The 23481-nt window shown below is 45.9% G+C and overlaps 1 protein-coding gene across 3 annotated transcripts in view; it reads right to left on the bottom strand.

The window, feature by feature from the left end:
• The window catches only part of UCKL1 (uridine-cytidine kinase 1 like 1), a 205697-nt gene that overhangs the window by 128901 nt on the left and 53315 nt on the right, over positions 1 to 23481 (bottom strand). For all 3 annotated transcript variants that reach the window (XM_086949749.1, XM_086949751.1, XM_086949750.1), the window contains exon 2: positions 3258 to 3448. In XM_086949749.1, the coding sequence (XP_086805875.1) occupies positions 3258 to 3448 (191 nt within the window). The remainder of the gene's footprint in view (positions 1 to 3257; positions 3449 to 23481) is intronic.

The following is a 23481-nucleotide window of genomic DNA, read 5'->3' as shown; positions in this document are numbered from 1 at the left end:
CCGTCCTCCAGACATATGGTTAAAAAATGGGGATAAAAATAGAAAATGTGGATGTAATGACCCTCCTTTTCTACAAGCCTACATGTTTCAAGCCATTAATCTTTAGCTATCTATAGGACCTAGGAACTAACACCTTGATTCCAATCCTGGTCCAATAATATAATTGACACAAAGTGACTTCACCCACTCTGTATACTTATAAATATACAACCTGCAATGTATAGGGAGAAATTAGCCTGCCATAGGGTATGGTAGATACAAAGGTAATAGGACACCTTAACCAGCTACATAGGTAGAGCGCCTGTGCAAAGTACCTTTAAAAACGCCTCAAAGTGAATAAAGTCAGTGTATGCTTAGAAAGGGATGCTTAATGCGGTGTTTAGGTGAGAACATTTATGAGGAATAGTGATAATCCCCATTATTTGAACACACATTGCAATCAACACACTTAACAATACAAAAAACGTGTAAGGAAGAAACTACATATATTACTAAAGCAAACGTTTTGCTCCATAGGGCTTTGGGTGGCAAGGCGAGCCTGTAGTCACACTCTTTGGGTATTTAAGCATTTCAGGGCAAACCAAATTGAGCTTGTAAAGAAATTGTCCTGCCGTGAGAACAAAAATCAGCTATGACGTGCTCATTTCATCAATGTGTTCCCTCAGTTGAATGACCTAAAGGAACTATACCAGGGCATAAATGTTACCTTACTTGACCTGTGGTGCCATTTTACATAATCAAGGCTATAAAGTGGTTTCATGGGAAGCTACCCTTTTTACTCAGATCGCACGGATTAGTTGTCAGGTGCTCTGCAACACAGAAGCGAGGAAGCACAACCCACGCGCTCGCTTACAAGCTCATCTTGCCACCGGATGACCTATGGAGCAAAACTGTTGCTTTATTGATGTATGTAGTGTATTTCTTATTTGTTTTTGGATTGTTAACTGTGTTGTTTGCAATGTGTGCTCAAATCACAGGGATTATCACTATTCCTAATAGATGTACTCACCTAAACACCTCAAGCATCCCTTTCTAAGCCTACACTGACATATTCACTTTGAGGAGTTTTTAGTGTCATTATTTTTTATTGGAGTTCAAGGATAGGCAATTGTAGTGTATTATATTGTAATTGCATTTAAATAGCGCCTACTACCCCAGATGAGGCGCAAAAGCGCTTTTTCAGCGAGTAGCACGCTACTCCGGAACCCATAAAGGATTAGTAGTGAATTAGTATAGTGAAATATAAAAGTTATTTGAGTGGTGGGTATGTTAGTCAGTTATATGGATTGAGAATGATAGTGGAGGGATAGAGGAGGGAAAAGATTTCCATTTATATAGCGCTTGCTACTACTGATGATGTGTTGAAGCGCTTTTTCAGTGAGTAGCACACTACTCCAGAACCCATTAAGGATTAGTGGTGAATTAGTATTGTAAAATATGAAAGTAATTTGAGTGGTGGATATGTTAGTCAGTTATTTGGATTGAGAAGGATAGTGGCGGGATAGAAGAGGGAGAAAGGTTTGCATTTATATGCGCTTGCTACTCCTGATGAGGTGTTGATATGCTTGAACCCAACCAGGATTAGTGGGAACTAGTATAGGGAAACATGCATTTAATTTGAGTGGTGGACATGTTAGTCTGTTATTTGGATTGAAAAGGAATAGTGGAGGGATAAAAGTGGGAAGGGTCTAGAAATATTTTGCACAGCGCGCTTTACCTATGTAGCTAGTTAAGGTGACCTGTTACCTTTGTATCTTCCATAACCTATAGCAGGCTAATTCTCTCCTTATATATTTCAGGTTGACAGACAGTAACACCAAGTAGGTGATAAGTATATTTATAAGCATGCAGACTGTGTGATGTCACTTTGCATTAATTATATTACTGGATCAGGAGTGGAATTAAGGAGTTAGTTCTTGGTCCTGAAGAAAAGCCATCTGGAATGGCTTGAAACATGTAGACCTGTAGAAAGGAAGGACCATTACATCCATACTTTCGATTTTTTTCCCCATTTTTTAAACATACCGTCTGGAGGACGGGTGAAAGCTTTGCTCTACTACCAGGTAGGTAGGGATATATAAATACCCCTCCTACTTCTATTCGATCACCGTCTAGAACATATCATTCAGTGATCCTGTGTAATCCCCAGGTAGTAGCACGCCCCATTCCATAGCAGAACAGGAGGAAGCCTATGATGAAGCATGCCACCTAGGAGCAACCCTGGTGGGTGAGGTTTATATAAAAAAAGCCTTGTGCTATTTTCCACCCTGCATGAGATCAGCACACACTACAAAGACTGGCGCTTTTATCTTGAGATATCAAATTGGTTATTGAACCTATGATGCAAAATGCAAAAAAAGTTACATGTATTTTGTACATTTGTTCTACTTTGATTTTCAGTGTAATCGTGTGACTTTGATAAAGACTGTGGGATGAGATTGTGCAAGAAAACATTAAAAGTTTGCAAGGTAGGTCTGATACTAATTATTTGATCACTGATTAAAGATCATTGCAGCATAGATCCAAGTTGCTGGACGTGTTAACTTATCTTATTTATCTGCCGCGAACCTGCAGTGACTTTTTTTGTTTGCACAATAATCCTTTGTACAGGGCTGCTGATAACGTTTGACCCATTCAGGGTTTAACTTTAATGCAATCGAAATAATATGAACATCTTTAATGTGTTTTATATATATGTGATTTGGTATGCCTTAAAATACATAAAATTAAATGATATGATGTGTAGTCTATCTACATCTATTTACTACTCCAATTCAAGTAATCTCCCCATCACTTTTTTGCAGTCTATCTCTCTGCACCAATCTCACTAGACTGTCAACTTTCCATTGCCAGTTGAAGATCCTTATAGCTACCCAGGTATTGCACCTTCTGAGGCTGTGATATCAGGCAACAAACCAACATTACCATCAGAGTAAGGCCATGATCCGTCGTCATTCATCTCCTATTTCTCAGGTATGCTACTTCAAATCACGTGAATGTGCCCGACCACTTGGTTCATTCGCTCACAAACAACTTCTTGCTTGATCACATCATTCAAACAGTAGAGATCTTTAAGTGACAACTCCTATATTCTTTTTGTAGCTGGTGGGTCCCGTGCCCTCTGACACTGACAAAAAGTCTGAGCTGGATTCACTGCCCTTCTTACGAGGTTCCAAGTGTGGACCAAGGAGGACTCCAGATACAAAATGTGCTGTCATTTCATTGAGGCCACTCTCGATTATGCTCAAGGGTCTCACCAATGACGAAGGCCTCCTTGGACTGGGTGCCATGTTCATTGTACCACGGTGGTCTGCCTGCGGTGTAGATGGTCCGCTTGCTAGTGCGCAGCAGTGGAGGCTCCGATTTGCACTGGCTGGTGGTGCGCTTCCGCTGTGCCTTATTCGGGCCCATGGCAGGGAGGAGCTGGTCTCGGGAACCTGTGTTACTTCTGGGCGGATGGGAGATGGGAGGATAGAAACAAAAAATAATAATAAAAACAAATGCAATTCCAGAGCAGGAGATCCGACTTTAACTAGGACCAATTGTACAAACAAAAAATCCTCCAACTTGGAAAGTCTTAGTAGAAAAACATAGAAATTTCATTAACAAAACACATTTTGTGATTACATTTAGGTGACCAGTATCAAACCCCCCATTTACGTTAACTATGCCACCTTTACTCCCACAGGACTCCTTGTGAACCCTTACACATTACAGACGCTGTCATAGCTGATTACTTCTCCAAATACATCAGATATAACATCACCAGTTACTTTACTGATAACATAACCGAAGCAAGAGAAGCCCCTGAACTAAAGAATCTACTGTGTGCACCAAAGTCCTCCTATGTTGTACACACATCTGTGGTAGCGGTGTGCCTTGCACGTACTCAGGGCAGCATTCCCAACAGTAATTTCCTTCTATTACCTATACTTCGTAAATATTGCAATACAAAAGAGCACACAACATAAAAATACTTTAATCAACAACTTAATGTAGAGTTTTTGTAAAGCGCGGTCTGCTGTTATTGCAGACACACAGACCGTTGACACTTGCAAAGGTGAGACCAACTGCATTTTCTGGGAGTGATCTTCTAAATGGTCATGTGGGAGTCCCTGAGAGAGAGGGCTCGATTAGAGAATTTATTAGGTGGGCGTTTAGGTTCAGGGGTATGTCCTTTTGTATTTGTATATGGACATGTTTTTTCAACACATTCTTGGCATCAATGCACCGACCTCGCATACTTCGGATTATTGAGAGCTGCCCTCACTCCAAGTCACCTTCCACCATTCTCACTTATGCCCCCCAAGGTGCACCCTTACCATTCAGGAGCTGCGTCCCCGCCACCATTACTGATTTCCTCACCTCAGGTATTTCTGCTGTGTACATGTGGGCAGTGAAAATAAAAGTAGCACCTGTAGGGTCCTGCTCATCAACAAAGCGCCCAGCCTCAAGTCTGGTCTCTTGCTTGCAAGGGCCCTCTAGATGTTGTTCCTCATTACTACATGTCTTCAGGGATGAGCAGCCAGTGGTTCATAGCAAACGACTGCTAGATATGGGGGAAGTGGTGAGAAACGGAGTGCTACAACAGGAAAGTAGTGGCTGGTGTTGGAGTGACTTGTTTGAGGAGTGGGTGCACCAGTGCCCAAACCACTGGGTGGGAAACAAAACCCCTCAGCCACAGATTTTCAATGAAAGTCGTGTTTTTTTCGATCACTTACTACAGCAAATCATAGCTAGACACTGCCAGCAAAAACAGACCTAATAGGTCTCTGGTTGAACACTGGCTTGTGCATGTGTTTGTATCACATAAATAAACAAAAAATTACCCACAATATACAGCAGCGGAACATGGCTCATGCACGCAGTCCAGCTGTATGCCACTCAGCTGTATTATTATCTGCCCGTGCTCAACATTCAAATCACAGCTGTTGTACCATGTGTTCTGTGCGTGCAGCATCAACAGTGAACTAACTGGACGTGCAGTCACTTACACAACAAACATGACCTGAACCCCCGAGGTGCACAGACCATGCAGTGTAAGGTTTAGATATCACGCACACTATACCGGTTGCAGCTATACATGGGCCATGGTGCTATATAACCTTGAGAAGTAAAGAGGGTGGGATGGAGGAAGAGAGATTGAGTCGGTGTGTTAGAAGTAAATTTCACGATGTGTTGTTCTATTGCACCAAGGTGTAACTAGGTAATAAACAGAATTGCACGTGTGTTTCAGCCGTCTTCGGCCTTAATCGAGACATAAGTGGATTCCATGCTTCTCTTCCTTTAATATCTAGCACAATCACTAGTAAGCATTCTGAAGGGCTTACAAAAACTACTAGATAAGCATGCAAAACAGAAGTCAGATAAACGATCCTGTTCAAACACGAATTTCATTCCCAATACAAATACACTTGAAAACTCTAGTAAGATTCAAGAAAAGTATTCACCGAACAAAACTGGAAACATAAATTGCAAACTGAAACTGCAACCAGGTCATTTGCAAATACGTAAACGAGTCCAACTGGTAAGCCAATAAACTGCACTAAATTTGAGGCCATATGATGCTTCGCTGAATGACAGACCGCACATGCTTGCCTTTCCCATCTTGGCCTGGCCAGCCTATGTGTATGTTTGCCCCCACCACCGAAACTCTCTGGGCAACTTTCAAGGCGGGAGTGTCAAGTGCCCTGCTATTAAATTAAATGAAACCAACCAGGAATTGAAGCAACCAAGATAAAGTGAGAGAATTACTTTGCATTCTAACACAAACATTTTCAAAGAAACTTAGCTTTCCAATTCTTTAAGCAAGGGTCAGGTGTGAATTTGAATATGGTAAAAAAAAATACTGCTAAGTGTAAAAAAGCATGGTTTTGCTACATAATTGCAAACAACTGCTGTCACTCCCTTTTTTCTAGGTTTGTCCCTTATTATTAATGTGAAACCAGCTCTTTACATTAAGTTACTTTGATCTTCTCAAAGCCTTCCCCTCCTTCAAATATCAATTCCCATGCCTAGACATGCACAATAAGTGGACATTTTCAGCAGCCTGTGATGCTAAAAGGTGCTGAAATGCAAACAAAACACAAGTATGTATTGAGTAGCATGTGCAGTGGCACTATGTGCAGCACGTGCAGTTGACTAAGGTCTTTGAGAGGCTCCTACTTGGGGGTATAGCTACCAATAGTGCAGGAGGTGAAGCTGCACCAAGGCCTAGAAGTGTGACGGTCCACAACACGTATGGATGTTTCTGCTACCAAACCAGTGGTCAGGGGCGCAATGCCCATAGGGCTCAAAGGGCTTCATCCCCCCCCCCCCACCCCCCTTTCCACGTGTGTGACAGCCCGGGCTGAGACAGCTTCTTGACACACACAGACACTTTTGAGCTGCTGTGGGCTGGCTGGTCTGGTGTCCATCTTATTACAGCTGCACCCGAGTACTTCACAGGTCTTTAAAAGACCACTTACTTGTTAATGAGACTTTGTTGTTTTCACCCCTTCTTAAAGCCCTTGTATCTCCACTCTGCCTACTGTTGAAAGAATTAACCCCTTCCCAGTAATTTGAATTAGCCCCCCCTTCCCCAAAATATGGCTCTAGTTGCGCCTCTGCCAGTGGTAAAGGTGATTTTCCCTTGCTTGGATAAGGGTCATATACACCCATCCTATGCTTCTGGGCAGCAACTGGTCCTGTATTTTATTTTTCTACAATGTGCTAAGGAAGTCTATGTTCCTTGCTTGCATTAAGGCCCACGGCACTCCTGCTCGTAGTTTCCAAGAAACATCAGGAATGGAGAAAGGGGTGCTTGGAGGAAGGCTGTCAGAACCTTTGAGAGGATGACAAGCTGGGGAGCGGTAGAGTGTTAAAACAAGCATTTGCAATGCAATAGGACTCGCATTTACGCGAGACCTATTGCATTGCAAACAGGAGTGCGGGCGGGCGGGAAGGCACGAACAACGGGGGTAGGGCGGTGGGAGAGAAGGCACGGACAGCGGGAGGGGGGGCACAGTAAGAAATAGTGCTCATGCAACACAAAGTAAAGGGGCCAGTAGCCATGGAAGGTTACAAATGACGACATGGGCGTCTTAAGGAGGGACTAACAAGCCTAAAACCAATCGGAAGGTAGCATTTAAGGCACAAGCCAATAAAAAAGATGGGCGGAGAGTGGGCGGAGCTTCCACTCCATACTGAATACTGCATGCCTCGCAAAGCGAGCAGCGCATGCGCGCTGCCGCTAAAGCTCGACCTAAAAATGGTGGGATATTTATTGACCAGCTGCCCTGATGCAGCAAGAGGGAGGTGCGACTAAGTAGTCCCGGGGGATATTTAGAGTGTGCTGGCGTAATTCACCTAATTTGGGTAATTTTGCATTATGCTTGCTCTGTAAAATGTCTGAAATTATGCCATAACACCACACTGTAATTTTATGCCAGTTTGTAGCAAAATTATAGCAATGGAGACCAAGAACAAAGTGAGTGGCTATTGTTCAGTGCTGTGTTTTTCATACCATTTTCTCAGCGCAAAATGCACATTTGCATCGATTGATACAGCTACATAACAGATTTGCTTTTTTGTTTAACTATGCATAATTTCGTGTCATTTTCCGTAAAATTTCTAGTTACTATGTAAAAGCAAATGTAGCAAAGTTTGCACATCTCCACTACACACATTCATTGTCCAACCTGATTCTAAAGGAACATGCAGTGGAAGCAAGTATCTGCAGTAGTTCTCACCAAATCAGAAGCCCTCACTAAAACACCCTCATGCAAATGGTAGGCATCTCAGAAGGATGACAAGCTGAGTTAGCCTTACTAGGGTTTGATCATGTGATCGGGGGTCTCTACAACAGGTGCATCAACCCATTGTAGTATGCAAGACTGATATTACATGTTATGGTGCAAAAGCAAGGTGAACATTGGCACTGCTACAACTGTCCCAGAGCCCACATCTATTAATGCATCATGTATGTTGCTGGATTTGTTTCATCAAAATAAAGTGCCTGTGGTTAGAATGGGTAGAGCGGATCACATGTCACAGAGCACAAGGAGAAAAGTAACCATTACAATTGTTTTTACGGTACTTAGAAATAGCAAAAGTGAACCCTGATTTGCTAGATACGGATGATTGCAACATCACCATTGCCATTACAGAATCTTGAAGATCTTGATAACACTCTGCACACCTTCAGGAAGTGCCTCAAGACCTGGCTATTCAACTGATCCGGAGGCGCAACCTCTCCACCCCCCTATCGCCTTTATACCCTAATGGGTGAGTAGCGCGCTTTATAAGCCCCATGATTGATTGATTGATTGAGTGTTGTTGGCAAGGAGGAAGTCTGTGCCTTCAGAATATAGGTCTTACAACCTGGATGGCACAATTGTATCTCCTATGAATTACAAACTTTATTTAGTTGGAAGAAAAGGCAAAACTTAATTTAGTAGGACGAAAAAGTAAGAGAGCTAGATATGTTTCCATAATATTAAGGGATTAAAATATTACATGTAATTGATTGAGGCCAACTGCAGTTTCTATTAACCCTTTCCATGCGGCCGCGATTCCCCTGGTGTGCTGTAAACAACACGAACAGGGGCGGGCCGTGACGAACCCCAGCCGTCATCAGCACACGAGCACCGTAGTGCATGACGGCTGGGGTTCGTCATCAGCATGGAAGGGGTTAATGCCCATCCTTATAAAAAAAAATTAAGTGCTATGCCCCATCAACTACACAAGAAATCTACCATGTCAGAGCAGCTGTGAATTATTTCGCTTCCACAAGAAATGAAAGAGTTCCCTGCAGTCATAAAGAGGTGTGAGGCAAAGAAAGAACCATAATTTCTCCACTGTTTACGTGCAATAAACTAACAATTTTTAGACAGATCTCCCTTCTCTTTCAACACCAGCTTGATCATAATTAAATTATGAGAAAAAGATTTAAAGCATAACCTCACTTTTACTCATGTTTTCCCCACACTCGTGCACTTTCCACAAGATTAAATGAGAGTATGAGAACTGTACTCGCTAGAGGGACAATTATAGAAGCATTGGTGATTTTGACATACTGGCTTAGGAACAATAAAAAACAGCACCAACAATCAAACAAAGGCTCCAACATATGGACACTGTCAATGATATGGGATACTGAAACAATGATATAGGGGCATTAACACATGAGCAAGGGCATGAAGCCACAAGGAGGCTGTCACAGAGCCAATGATGGGGAGACTTTGAGATCAACACACTCGTCATAGAACCTTCACATGTGAACATTTACAAAGGTGGCACCGGGACATTGGCTTAGACAAAAGAACACTGACTTAAGGACATCAGAAAGACTGCAGCACAAGGACAAAGGAAGATTGACACAGAGACTTTGACTTTGGGACACTGATGAATGTGTTGAATGTGTGGTAAAGGTTGTTTCCCGTACAATGCAAGTCTATACCAAGGTATAAATCAAAAATCAAAAATGTTGAACCGCAAAAAAGTGTAGTTACATTTAGGTGTAGGAGTAAATATAAACACAAGTAAATATACACATATAAGTACTTTTGTGAATTGGAACCTGCCGAGCTTACAGTGGTCCAGTAGCGTGTCTACATTATTCACTGATAATGGACACTGAGGCCCTGATTACGACGTTGCGGAATGGGAACCGACCAACCTCAGGTCGGCAGTTCCGACCACATCATTTGGATGCAACAGCACACAGTGCGTTCGGAAATATCAATTTTTCTATGGGAGCTTGTGTTGCGGGCGGAAAACGCCCACATTATAAGCTCCTATAGATAAATGGATGTTTCCAAACATCCCTGAACCATGTGGCAGGCACCTCACGGGTGCCTAGCACACAGTGCAGGGGTGTTCAGGGCTGGGGGTAAGCGGACCCTCCTGGAGTCCCCAAAGTCAGTTTCCAACAACCAATCCATGTCAGTAAATCCGATATAGAGTGGCTGTCAAAAACCAGCATCATAATCCCAATGGCAGAAAGGCAGTCCTTAAGGGATTAGGAGGTCTTTCCGACTGGCTGAAGGTATCCTTGACCCCATCGGAACCGCGTTGGATTCCCCGGCTAGTTAAAACTCTGACCCCCATCATTATAATACGGCAGTAGGACTTTGAACGGTCAGAAATGTTCCGACCGAAATTGTTATTAGGCACTGTATTTTCTGCATTTCCAGAGGTCTAGAAAAGGTGGCCTCAAGACACCATGTCCTATAAACCAGCTCATCTAAAGTAGAGACCAGGCTTGGTCGAACATGTGTGCTATGGTTTTCATCAAACCCACGATGAATCATTTGAGCTAGGGTCGTTTTTTTAATCAGGGCTGCTGGTAGAACAGTGCAGGTGCTTTCCTATTCAGTCACTCTGTTCATCACCACCCCTTTTCTGAATCGTTTTTGGCCACTATAGGTGTGGCAGGGTATACTCAGACATGAGTCCCTTTCTCACTGCTCCATCAGGATTCAAGCAAGCCGGGCCGAAGACGGCTGAAATGCCAGAAACCGGTCCCCGGTAGCTTGTCTCCTTTCTGGTGAAGAATTGGCTTGGTAGTTTAGTCTGCCCTGTTCCCATGATGCACTGGGCCAGGGACAGACTGATTTGCATATAGCCAGGTTCTGAGCTGGGATGGTGCAGTGAGATAAATAACGGTGATGGATCAAGCCCTGATCTTTGGACTGGGTAAGAGTGGTCTGCTTAATTCAGACACTCTGTTCATCACCACCACCTTTTCTGAATCGTTTTTGGCCACTATAGGTGTGGCAGGGTATACTCAGACATGAGTCCCTTTCTCACTGCTCCATCAGGATTCAAGCAAGCCGGGCCGAAGACGGCTGAAATGCCAGAAACCGGTCCCCGGTAGCTTGTCTCCTTTCTGGTGAAGAATTGGCTTGGTAGTTTAGTCTGCCCTGTTCCCATGATGCACTGGGCCAGGGACAGACTGATTTGCATATAGCCAGGTTCTGAGCTGGGATGGTGCAGTGAGATAAATAACGGTGATGGATCAAGCCCTGATCTTTGGACTGGGTAAGAGTGGTCTGCTTAATTCAGACACTCTGTTCATCACCACCCCCTTTTCTGAATCGTTTTTGGCCACTATAGGTGTGGCAGGGTATACTCAGACATGAGTCCCTTTCTCACTGCTCCATCAGGATTCAAGCAAGCCGGGCCGAAGACGGCTGAAATGCCATAAACCAGTCCCCGGTAGCTTGTCTCCTTTCTGGTTAAGAATTGGCTTGGTAGTTTAGTCTGCCCTGTTCCCATGATGCACTGGGCCAGGGACAGACTGATTTGCATATAGCCAGGTTCTGAGCTGGGATGGTGCAGTGAGATAAATAACAGTGATGGATCAAGCCCTGATCTTTGGACTGGGTAAGAGTGGTCTGCTTAATTCAGACACTCTGTTCATCACCACCCCCTTTTCTGAATCGTTTTTGGCCACTATAGGTGTGGCAGGGTATACTCAGACATGAGTCCCTTTCTCACTGCTCCATCAGGATTCAAGGAAGCCGGGCCGAAGACGGCTGAAATGCCAGAAACCGGAACCCGGTAGCTTGTCTCCTTTCTGGTGAAGAATTGGCTTGGTAGTTTAGTCTGCCCTGTTCCCATAATGCACTGGGCCAGGGACAGACTGATTTGCATATAGCCAGGTTCTGAGCTGGGATGGTGCAGTGAGATAAATAACGGTGATGGATCAAGCCCTGATCTTTGGACTGGGTAAGAGTGGTCTGCTTAATTCAGACACTCTGTTCATCACCACCCCCTTCTCTGAATCGTTTTTGGCCACTATAGGTGTGGCAGGGTATACTCAGACATGAGTCCCTTTCTCACTGCTCCATCAGGATTCAAGCAAGCCGGGCCGAAGACGGCTGAAATGCCAGAAACCGGTCCCCGGTAGCTTGTCTCCTTTCTGGTGAAGAATTGGCTTGGTAGTTTAGTCTGCCCTGTTCCCATAATGCACTGGGCCAGGGACAGACTGATTTGCATATAGCCAGGTTCTGAGCTAGGATGGTGCAGTGAGATAAATAACGGTGATGGATCAAGCCCTGATCTTTGGACTGGGTAAGAGTGGTCTGCTTAATTCAGACACTCTGTTCATCACCACCCCCTTTTCTGAATCATTCCTATTCAGTCAGGCAAAAGTGCTTTGGGAAGAGAGATTATGTTGTTCCACTTATTAAAATGCCTTCCATTTGTTCAGTTTTATGGCTCTTATGGTCTGCAGCCATTTATTCTTGGTGGCACCATAGTTCCTTCAGACAGACAGTGGACCACATCCCTTGCACCATTAGCCTCAGGTGTAATTCAGTATGTTCTGATTGAAGCTGTTAAACGTGGATGTGAGAATGGTGATGCTGAGACAAGTGATTTCTAAATATGCAGGCGGGGTTCAAGATTCAAGAACTAGAGGTGTTCTCGGCTTTTGGTCTGTGATGATCTTCGAATGATGACTGTATGGTTTAGGTAAATATTTTAGCAGCTTCACTTCATAGTAATCACCTTCTTTTCTATTTCTAAAATATCCAGTATGGAATCTGTAAAGTCATAGCAAGGCGACAAAGGTTTTGTGTGCCCACTTGTCAGGCTTCTGTTTTTGTACTAGAACAGCTCCTGCAATCTATGGTTTAATGGCATTGGTAGGTAGAGGTACTATGGGGGAATCATGTAACAGGGCATGCTTTGTTCCTGGAGCACCTTTTAATGTTTTTTGGTTGACAGCCCCACCACATTCAAGAGCTTCAGTGCCCTTTGATAAGTCAGAAAGGCAGCATTGTCAACTATAATTAGACTGTCTCTAGTCGTTTTTGCTGAATGACTCTTACGGAGTATCTTATATCAAAGAAGGGTCTCTGTAGGGCTTGACCTTTTTAGCTAAAGTTCCCTACATTTTTTGCTTTCCCCTAGACCGTTTTCCTGACATAGAGTTTTCAATTTAGATGCTTTGGGTACTTTTCCACTGGTGATCAGTGTCAAAGTACAAGAATTTCCTATGTAAAATGTATTGGTAATTGGTTGGCCATGATTTGTATGTTTGCCTTCCTAGTAAAGTCTCGAGTGATGTGCATTGTGTGTGCCAGGGCTAGTAATGCAAGGGCGCGCGGAGAAGGGAACTCAGGCCTGCAGTGTAGTGCCTGCGCTCAGTTTGCTAAGTTAGCATGTTGTCCTGACAAGTGAAAGTAGTACACAGACAAGGATGGGCAAGGTGAAGGGTAGCAAAGGGGAGCGGAGAGGAGTTGAAAGCGATAAGAAAGGGAAGGGGAAGAGAGATTAATCTAAGGAGAGAAGGGAGGCAAGGGGAGTGGAAGTGAGGACAGAGGAGAGGAAGAATTGGAAGGGAATGGCAGGTAAGGAAGAGGAGGGAAGGGAAAGGGTTGGCGTGGAATGGAAGGGGTTGACAGGGGAATGGAAGAGAAGGGGATGGGATGGGAGGGGAAGAGAGACAGGGAAGGGGGAGGGAATATGAAGGAAGAGGAGAGGGCAAATGTAAAGAGCAAGGAAGCTGATGGGAAAGGATGGAGGAAGGGAAGGAACGTGAGAGAAGAGACAGAAAAGGAAGGGCAACCACACACATGCAAGACGCACTGGGCAAAACAATCAGCCTCACTCCACCACTGGGGCTCTTCAACATTTGGGAGCCAACCGACCTTACTGAAGTAGAACAACAACTAGTTACCCTGGGCTATGTGTTGGTTAAGAAAGCGATTGCGATGAAGTGGGAGGTGGCAGGGCGACCCTCCATAAAATTCTGGGCGGCTGAACTGGACAAATGTATGGTAGCAGAAAAAGAAGCATCCAAATGCAGAGGATGCTGTCTGCAATGTATAACTCTGATGATTGGAATTTGTTACTAATAAAAAGAACATTTAAAAAAAATAAAAGGAAGGGAAATAAAGGATACATGAGAGGAAGGGACGGGGAGAATAAAGCGAGGTAGAGGGAACTAAGGAAGGGAAAGGGAATGAAAGCAGAGTGAAGAGTAGAGGGAATGAGACACAAGGGGAGGGGAGGGGAGGGGAGGGAGAGGAGAGTGGAAGGGAAGGTGAAGGTGAAGGTGAAGTTATGGGACAAAAACAGAAAGTCAGGGGAGGTAAAGGAAGGGAAGAGACTAGTTATGGAAAGGAAGGGGCTGGGGTGCAAGAATAGGAATAAAGAAAGAGAAGATATAGAAGGAGAGGGGAAAGGAGAAGAAGGGGAGAGGGAAGAAGAGGGGAGTGGAGAGGGGAGTGGAGAGGAGAGACAGGGTAGGGAGGGAATACTAGGGGAGGGAAGAGAAATGGAAGGAAGTGACAGGGAAAGGGAATGGAAAGTGATGTGGGCGTGATTGGAAGGGGAGAGAAGAAATAAGAAAGGTAAAGGAATGAAGGAGAGAGACTGGGAAGGGAGAGGAGAGATATGGAAGAAGAGAGAGGAGAGTTAAGGAAGGAAGGGAAAGGAAAGGAGAGATGAGGGGAGATAGGGAAGTGGAGGGGACAATAGTGAAGTAGAGCTGAATGAAGAGCGGGAGAAGGACTGGGAGAGGGAGAGGAAAAGCAAAAAGAACAAGCATTTACAATACAATAGGTCTTGCAGCATTAAAGTTTGAGTTACTGGCATTGTAAATGACAATGCTTTGCATTATTTTATTTTTTTTATTTGCTATTGGTATATAAACATTGTTTGTGAATGGTTAGCTGTTGCTTATGCGAAGTAAAGTTGGCAGTAATATAGAGAGTTAGTCTTGCTTGTTATAAGCATGCTGATTTAAAGCGCTCTGATACCTGTTTAGTGGTGGGGAATGGGTATTAGAGATTGATGTTGTAATTTTGATTAGGATATTAGAGTGTGCACATACGCCAAAGTTTGGAGAAATTGTGAGCTGTGCCAGCTTCCAGTAAAGCTGACTTTTGCACATAAAACACAATCAATCAGCAGTGTTCCTTCTCCCAAAGGACTGTGTTGCGCCTGCTCCCTCTAGCCGTGATATGCATGTATATGGGCTATGCTGTTAATTGGCACGTATAGCAAGGTATGTTGTGAAAAAGGCCATTTCATTTAAAAGGAATATGGACAGACTTGCAGAGGATTGTTCACAGTTTTTAAAAAATTATATTAAAGATTACACAGATCAAACCACATGAAGGCAGATGGCCACGACTCAGTGAGAAATCCCAGAACCCATTGGAAAAGTAGCCTGGACTTCAAAATCGCCACAAGGCCTTTCAAACGGTATACGCGTGCTATACATGCAGATAACATACAGGCAAGCTGGCAGGCTGTCCAGTGATTCATAAACACATCGGTATGGACTTAATTACATTGTTCATGTTCACTCCCTCCATACCCCCAAAACCCTCGGACCCACACCCATCCCCTCGCGGCAGCCCCCACCAACCACGCCTGCGCCATTAACACAGAGAGCATATGTTCCCAGAAGAGAGCAGTGGGTCACCTGGTTGGTGCCCCTGAGCTCGCGCCGCTCCACTGCGGCTCTAATGGCTGATGTAACCGGGGGCGGACAGCTCGACACAGGCGAGGACTAAGCGCCGTGCCCCAAGCAGAGGTGACAGGTACGCCGCTCCCGGAGAGGGCAGCCTCGCCGACAAGTCTTTTCAATTAGACATCAAGGTTGTTCGAGGGACGCCGAGGTCTTTCAATAACGCTGTGCGCATGGCTGAGCGCGCGCCTTCGCACAGCCGCTTATCCGGGCTTCCCAAGAAGGGCTCGCGCCCGTGGTACAGATCTGTGAGGAGACTGCAGGTCTCAAGTTAAAGAGCTCAGCGGCTTTCATCCTCACAAAGGCGATAACATAAGTACTTTTCAATGACGTACCTTCTATCGTCCAAACAGAAAATTAAGTGTGTGATGATCTATAGAAATAGATTACAACGACTTTATGAAGGCAAAATTATTTTTATAATAGTTGAGGCTTCTTTGGTGTCACGTTAGCAAGAGGGGCAACTGGGACCCAGGCACGCTGTCAGAGAACACGGGCGCTCCCATCACAATGCAGAACGAGCGACGGGGGTGGCAGCGGCGGGGGTGTCTGTATGTGTGCGCTCGTGTGTGTGAATAGTCCAATAATAAGACTTCATGCAATTAACTTTTTATGGGCACTCCACGATACACTGACTCAGAAGCTACATTATTGTCTTTGAAGACAGTCGGGTGGGGACTAAAGCTCACCCTGTTCACACGAGTATTTCAAGCTTCAAAAGCATCAAAAGCATCACGTTCTCTACACTCAGCAAGAGGAGTCCGTTGCGCAGACTTTACTCAACGCAGACTTTGCTCAGTGAGACGGAGAAGGACGGATGATGAAATAGATAGCCCCGAAGACTTGCCCGCAAGCTGGTCCCTTCGTCTTATAGCCTGAGAAGACTTAACTCCCTCCTACTGTTATTTCTTTTTACTTTGAGGTTCGTGCAGAGCAAGTGAGCGACTGAATGCCCTGAGCTGCGCCTGTGGGTCGGAGCTCGAGATAGCTGTTAACTCGACTGAATGTCCTGAGCTGCGCCTGTGGCTTGGAGCTCGAGATAGCTGTAAACTCTTAAAACAACAAGCAAGAGATAAAACAAGCATTACCCCTTCCTCCAGCGCTTCCGCCGCCTCTGTTGCTGCTCGTCCAGATGCCTCCGCGGGAAACGAAACAGAAACCTACAAGCCGCGCATCGTGAGCTGTCTACGTTACAAGCTCACGCGGGCGACCCAATCCGAAGGCGCGCGTCTGAATCTGCCTCTGCCATTGACAATGCTGCGCGTGTGGCCAGCTCTTGTCTCCACTCATTGTCGGCTGAGCCGACAGCCATAGTTCTCGCAGCGAGAGCGCGCTTTCGCCAGGGCGAGACCTAAAAAGGAAAGAAAATGAAAGGAAATGTAACAAGGGGGTGGAGGGAAGAGATAGAGGAGGGGAGCGATAGGGAAGGAGGAACGAGAAAGGAAAGGAAGGGAAGGGGAAACACGAGGATAGTGACAGGAAGAGAAGAGAGTAAAGAAAAGGGAATGGGAAGTTAATGGATGGGATGGTAAGGGTATGAGATTAAAGGGACGGAAAGGGAAGGGAAAAGGAGCCATGAGAAGGGAGTGGGAAGAGCGGGGCGAAAGGGAATGAGGGGAGGGGATAGGAGTGGAGAGATAGGGAAGGAGTGAAGGGAAAGGAAGAGGGGAAGTGGCAGGTGAAATAGGAAAGTAAATGTGAAGGAAGGGGGAGGAAATAAAAGGAAGAAAAGGAAAGAAAGCCATTGCAAGGGGAAGTTGTTAGGAGAGTTGTGGATGGGAAAGAAGAGCAGAGACAGGGCAGAAGAGAAGGGGGTGGGAGACGAAAGAAGCGAAATGGAAGGAGGGGATCATGGGCAATAGAAAAGTAGAGGAGAGAAAGGAAAGGCAAGGGGAAGGGAATGGAAGTTATGAGTAAGGGAAGTGTAGAGGAGAGTTAAGGGGAGAGGAGAGAGAGGAAGGAAAGGAAAGAGGGAAGTGAAGGGGAAGGTAGAGGGAAACGGGGGAAAGGAAGGGGATGGAAGGGAAAGGTTAAGGAATGTGAGGGAAATGGAGATAAGAAAAAAGGGGAGATAGTGAAAAAAGTAAGTAGAGAGGAGGGGAAGGAGACTAGAGATTGGAGAGGAGGAGAATGGAGATAAGAGAAAGGGAAGAAGGGGAAAGGAGAGGAGAGAGGGAAGGAGGGAGAGATAGGGAAGAGATGGGGAAGTGAGAGGATAGATGGGGAAGGGGAGAAGAGAGATAAGATAAGGTAGGGAAGGAAAATAGAGTGAAGAAAAAGGGAAGTGAAGGAGAGAGAAGGGGAAGGGAGAGGAAGGGAATAGTAAGGGAGGGTAAAGGAGAGTAGGAAAGTGGAGGGGATGGAAGGGATTGGAATAGAAGGAAAGTCGGTTAGCAGGGCAATGGAAGGCGAAAGTGGGTTAGCAGGGCAATGGAAGGAAAGGAATGCGAACGGAGAGGAGAAATGTAACAAGCATTTACAATGCAACGGTTTCGCCTTTGCAAAAGTTAGAGCTATTGGCATTGTAATTGACAACATTTTTATTTAGCTGTTGGTTTTGAAAACAGATAAATAAATGGCATTGTCATTTACATTGCCAACAGCTTAATCTCTCGCAAATGTAAGACCTATTGTACCCTACTGGACGAGCTCAGCAGACAGCAATTACTACCACACACACACACCCAGAGCCAGCCACACACACACACACCCAGAGCCACACACACACCCAGACACACACACACACACAGAGCCACACACACACACACAGAGCCACACACACACACACCCACCCAGAGCCACACACACCCAGAGCCACACACACACACACACACAGAGCCTCACAATGTGTGTGACTAGACACAAGGTTGCTGCATAACACAGTCCTGATGAAGCACAACAAAAAAAGCTAAAACCTTGGACAGAGAGCTACAGACTCAGAAGTGTCACACGCAGAGGATGAAGCGAAGAGAAGATCAAAAAGCTTCAAACATATCCTAATGTCATACACACAAAGGCAGACAGAAGTGTAATGGAGACCATTTGTAGGCAATGGACGTTCATGAGATCGCAGAAGCTATAGAAAATAAGGGCTGTTGAATGTGAAGAGAATTACAGTAGGTCACCACAGAGCTGTGCCTACAACTTGAGTTCGTGCCCAGAAAAGCAGTTCAAAGGAGGAAGAACTGGGGGCTCAGGAATGCAGGGTCAAGAGTTCTAAACACACAAAGCTATTGAGGCTTTCATCAAGTTACAGGAACCCCCATCCATACACCACTGCCAAGCACAGAAAAGCAGCTAATAGAAGGTAGAACTGGTGGCAGATGGATTATGGGTCAAGAGCTCGGACAGGGCATTCAGTGAGGCAATTCTGGTGCATTCATATCCCATCAAGCATAGGAAAGCAGCTGAGTGCAGGTGCAGCCCGGTGACAGGTGACAAAACCCTTTGCAAACTTGGAAGAACAGGGCTTACAGCAGATCTCTAAAACAGCTTTCTTGACGCCCACACACAGAAGAGTTGTTAAAAGCACATGGGCCTCAAGAGCTTATGACACCTCTGGGTATAAGCTTTTCAACAGATCACAGGCATTCCAATTCAAACAGGTGGATTTCATGGTAAAGAGATAGACACTTCAGCGCTCTTGACATATTAAAAGGGCGAGGCCTACTGTGTACGGACTGGCCAACTATTCACCAGAGGGCTGCACATGTGTTCTGATGAAATGCTGCAAGTATGTAGAGCCTAGGCTGGCTGAAGGATGCCATCTCAGGAGCTGCAGATACTTAGGAAGACTGGGTTTAGAGTGCATAAGCACCTAAAAAGAGCCTAGAAACTGGCAAGTCAGTCCCAAAGCTTTAATCACCTAGAACAAATAAGAATCCAGCTTGTCACTCAACAGATTTTCCCATGCTCTCCCTACCTACACAGAGTGCCACTATAGCACAGAACCGGTGGCTCAGACTGAGGGGCGATCAACACCTAGAGGGTGGGACTTACAACTGGTCACTAGACTGTTTTTACAAAGTCACGAACAGAAGAGTAAACAGAAACACTGGCGCATATAACCAGCTTTCTGGGACTACTTGTCTTCCAGTCTACACAGCATGAGACCCAGCAATAAAGGCTTTGCTCTTCCCATTATAGCACGACCAAATCCGAATTGCAAATAGTTGTTTTCAGTCTGGAGTGGCATAGTAAACAATAAATGATTAACTGGGATGTGGACACAGTAAATGACCAGTAGCTGAGATCAAAGCATTTGACCCATCACTTTTTTCGATTTACTATATGAGACACCATAAGTGTGACTGGTCTGACCAGGAGAGGGGCGCATGCTCCATGTGCCACAGGACTCAAACTAAACCCATTTGAAGAGAGCCAGTGCTGCAGCAGTCTGGGATTGCTGGTGACCACGTATTTGGGGGAGGGGGGGACTTGACCTGGCAGTTCAGGTCGGACTGTTTTTACTAGAATAAGACCACGTTAGACCTGTGCATGGCCAGCCTCTGTTTGGAGCAATAGATGGTAAAAACACAATTAGTTGGAAATGGTAATTGCCAGTGGCTAGTTTTAATTCTAGTGTGCCAGCAACCGTTTTTTTGTTTTTCTGTTGCATGTTAGCTCCTCTCCAGTGATTACCTTTCTTGGAGCTAGAACATTCTGTTTATTCTATTCACACTATAACCCAAAACCGAAAAGCCACTACCCCGAGATCCAGCCGACCAATCTGCGCCATGCAGGAGTTTTACTCCAGGAAATATTATACTTTTCTCTGATAAATACGAACGTAACCCACATCACCAACTATCTCACACCTCGGATGCCAGACTCCTGCTCCTACTTTAGTGCAGCCGATAACTATGTAACGACTTTTTTATGAGAAGTGCTCGATGGAGGTTTGGGTCTACACTCATCACTGTGGATCCTGGGGGTTTCTAACAGCTCTTTGTCTTACACACTTTGGAATTAACAGTCATGTTTAAACCACCTGCCAGTCGCTGCAGACATAAATAAAAAAGTTCTAGGCACCACGCGTAACAAGAAATCGAAAAAACATTCTGCAAAAACATATAAAAAGATAGATGCATGCGAAAGAAACCCCTGGGTACGTATGCTGCTGGACCCACCTGGGAAGCGTGCTCGACCTGTGATCAAGTGATAAAGGGCTGTTTTTCACAAAGTAAACACCGTCTATTTCCTCATTTCACAACTCCCCGCAGTGAAGTATTGCAGCCACTGCTCACAAGCATCCATTTGCGTAAGGAGAGCGGCCTGCCCACCCCGGCGGTCACCACTGCAGCCTGCTCCGCTGCGCGCTGGGAGAAAGGGGGCCTGAAAGGGGGCCTGGAATCAGTGGGGGAGTCTCGGGCATGGGTGGTGCCACTAGCTCTGAATATCTGGCATTCCTCAGACCCTTTCAGCTGCCAGGGTGTGAGAAGAGGCGGCTCGCGCGTCCTGCGGGGTATTAACATACAATCCACAGCATGGCCCGTGGAAAACGGGAGGGGTGGGAATCAGAAAAGAGGGGAGGGACAGGGACACAGAGCAATCAAATGACGGGCTTGATCAAGCGATGATACTGGACAGGTGGGCATTGGGCAATGTGGCTGGATGGCACTGGGAGCGATCGACAGGAGGCGGGCAATCCGGGAACAGAGGACGACAGCAATAAGACACGCAAAGACGTAAATAAACAAAATGCTGCTTACCTGATAAGGAGAGGACTGAAATCACGCAACCCACCCCTGCAAAACACACGTCCAAAATGGCCAAAACATCACGGGGGGGAAAAAAAACATCCGCCCACCGTCGCATGACGTTTTAAAAGGGGCGGAGAGGGAAAAAAAATCTCCGGAACGCCCACGAATCGCCTCGGACAATGACGGACAGATCTCTCTTCCAATGGCTAGCCTCCATTTATGGAGCTAGCCAATGGAAGAGAGAGGCGGGACAAAGCCACATACTGTTCCAACATAAGATTTCGCCTGCGCGAACGCTGCTGCGCAGCGGACGCCAGGCGAAACCTAAAGGAGGGTAGTTGATGAGAAAGGGTGGGAGAGGGGAAGAGACGTGGCCAGGAAAGGAGCAAGATACTGAAGGGAAGTGAAAGAAAGGGGGCGGAGAGGAAAGTAATGAGAGGGGAGGAGGAAGGGAGGAGAGATGAGAGATATGGAAGGGTAGGTAACAGAAGGGGAGGGGAGCAGAACAAAGATACAGGGAAGGGATGAAAGGAAAGGGAATGTGAAGGGAGATGAGAGAAGGGTAAAGGGGAAGAGTGGAAAGTGGAGGAAAGGGAAGGGACGGTGGTTGAGGGGAAGGAAGGGGAGGCAACAGGAAAGGAGAGACAGAGAAGAAGTGAAGGGGAGAGGAAAGGAGTGGAGAGGGGAGATGGGGAAGGAGGGGGTAGGGGAGGGAAGGGCGGGTAGGAGAGGTAAGGAAGGAAAAGATATGCAAGGAAAGTGGAGGGGGGAATGAAGTGAAGTGGAATGGCGAGTGTAGATGGGGTGGTAGGAAAGGGGGAGAGGAGAGAGATAGGGAACAGAAGGGGAGGGGTAGAAATAGTGAAGGAGATGAGAGGGTATGGCAGGGGAGAGAGGAGAGGGGTGAAAAGGGTTGGCAAGTAAATGGAAGAGAAGGGAAAGAGGCGGGAGGAGAGTAAAAAAAGAAGGGCTGGGAAGGTAAAGGAAGAAGAGTGAAGGGTTAGGAAATGTTAAGATATGGAATGTGAAATGGACGGGAAAGGAGGGCGTCAGCAAGAGAATCACGTTCAGACTCCTCACCCACACACACAAGGCTCTCCACGACCTGGGCCCCAAGTACCTCAACGACCGCATGACCTTCTACACTCCCACCCGCCAGCTACGATCAACCAGCCACGCCCTCGCCACCGTACCACGCATCCGCAGAGCCACCGCCGGAGGAAGATCCTTCTCCTACCTGGCAGCCAAGACTTGGAACTCCCTCCCCACCCACCTACGGCGAACCCAAGACCATCTCTCCTTCAGGAAGCAGCTCAAGACCTGGCTGTTCGAGCAGTAACATACCCCTTTCCCCCAGCGCCTTGAGACCCTCCCGGATGAGTAGCGCGCTTTACAAATGCCGTGATTGATTGATTGATTGGAAGGGCCTATAAAGGAATAGATTAGAAGAGATGGTGAGTTGCCAGTGAAAAGCTCGGAAGGAGTTGAAAGAGGAAAGGAAAGGAAGGTTGTATAAAAGAATGGGTGTGGGAGAAGTAAATGGATGAAAGGAAGATCGAATGTGAAAAGGGGGAAGGAAAGAATGAGAAAGGGTAGAGAGTTGAAAGGGTGTGTAAGGGGAGCCGAGGGGCAGGGAGAAAGGGAGTTGGTAGTAAGAGAAGTGCTGGGTACGAAAGCAATGTAAAAGTGCTAGGAAGAATGGAGTAGACAGATTGGGTATCAAAAGGTTGTAGGAAATGGGAGGGGAGTAAAGGTTAGGGGGAGAGAGTGAGAAACGAGAATCAAAGTCAAATGAAAGGAGGGAAGTGGTAAGACAGAACTGAAATGTAGGGGGGACTAGGAAGAAGGAAGGGGGGATTAGGAAAGGCGACTGGATTGGATAAGAAAGGGAGGCATGCGAGAGGAAAGAAATGGGTAAGGAGATAAATGAGCGGATTGGTTAGGGAATGTGAATTATACAGTTGGGAAGGGGAAGCATATGGTAGAGGGGCTATGGGTTTCAAGAATGGTGGTGAAGAAATTAAGTATTAAGTGAAATTGGAATTTCAAGTCAGTTTTAAATTAGTTTTCAGTTTGATTTAAAGTTCGGTTCAGTTTCATTTGATGTATGCACTCACCTAGCCTCCTACACCCACCCTGCCCCTTCCTTTTCTGGGGTCTCCTCGGCCCCACAGCTTCGGGCTGCGGCAGTGGTCCTCTCCGTCCGGTGTCCTTTTGTGCAGTGCTGCAGCTCCCTGGTTACCGACCTTTTATACCAACGACACGTCACAATGGAGGCTTTTCAACATGTCATCATACATCACCAGTTTG

The sequence above is a fragment of the Lissotriton vulgaris genome, unplaced genomic scaffold (genome assembly GCF_964263255.1).
Source record: "Lissotriton vulgaris unplaced genomic scaffold, aLisVul1.2 SCAFFOLD_722, whole genome shotgun sequence".
Classification (NCBI taxonomy): Eukaryota; Metazoa; Chordata; class Amphibia; order Caudata; family Salamandridae; genus Lissotriton; species Lissotriton vulgaris.
The sequence above is the reverse complement of the archived record's forward strand: the minus strand, read 5'-3'. Positions and strand labels throughout refer to the sequence as shown.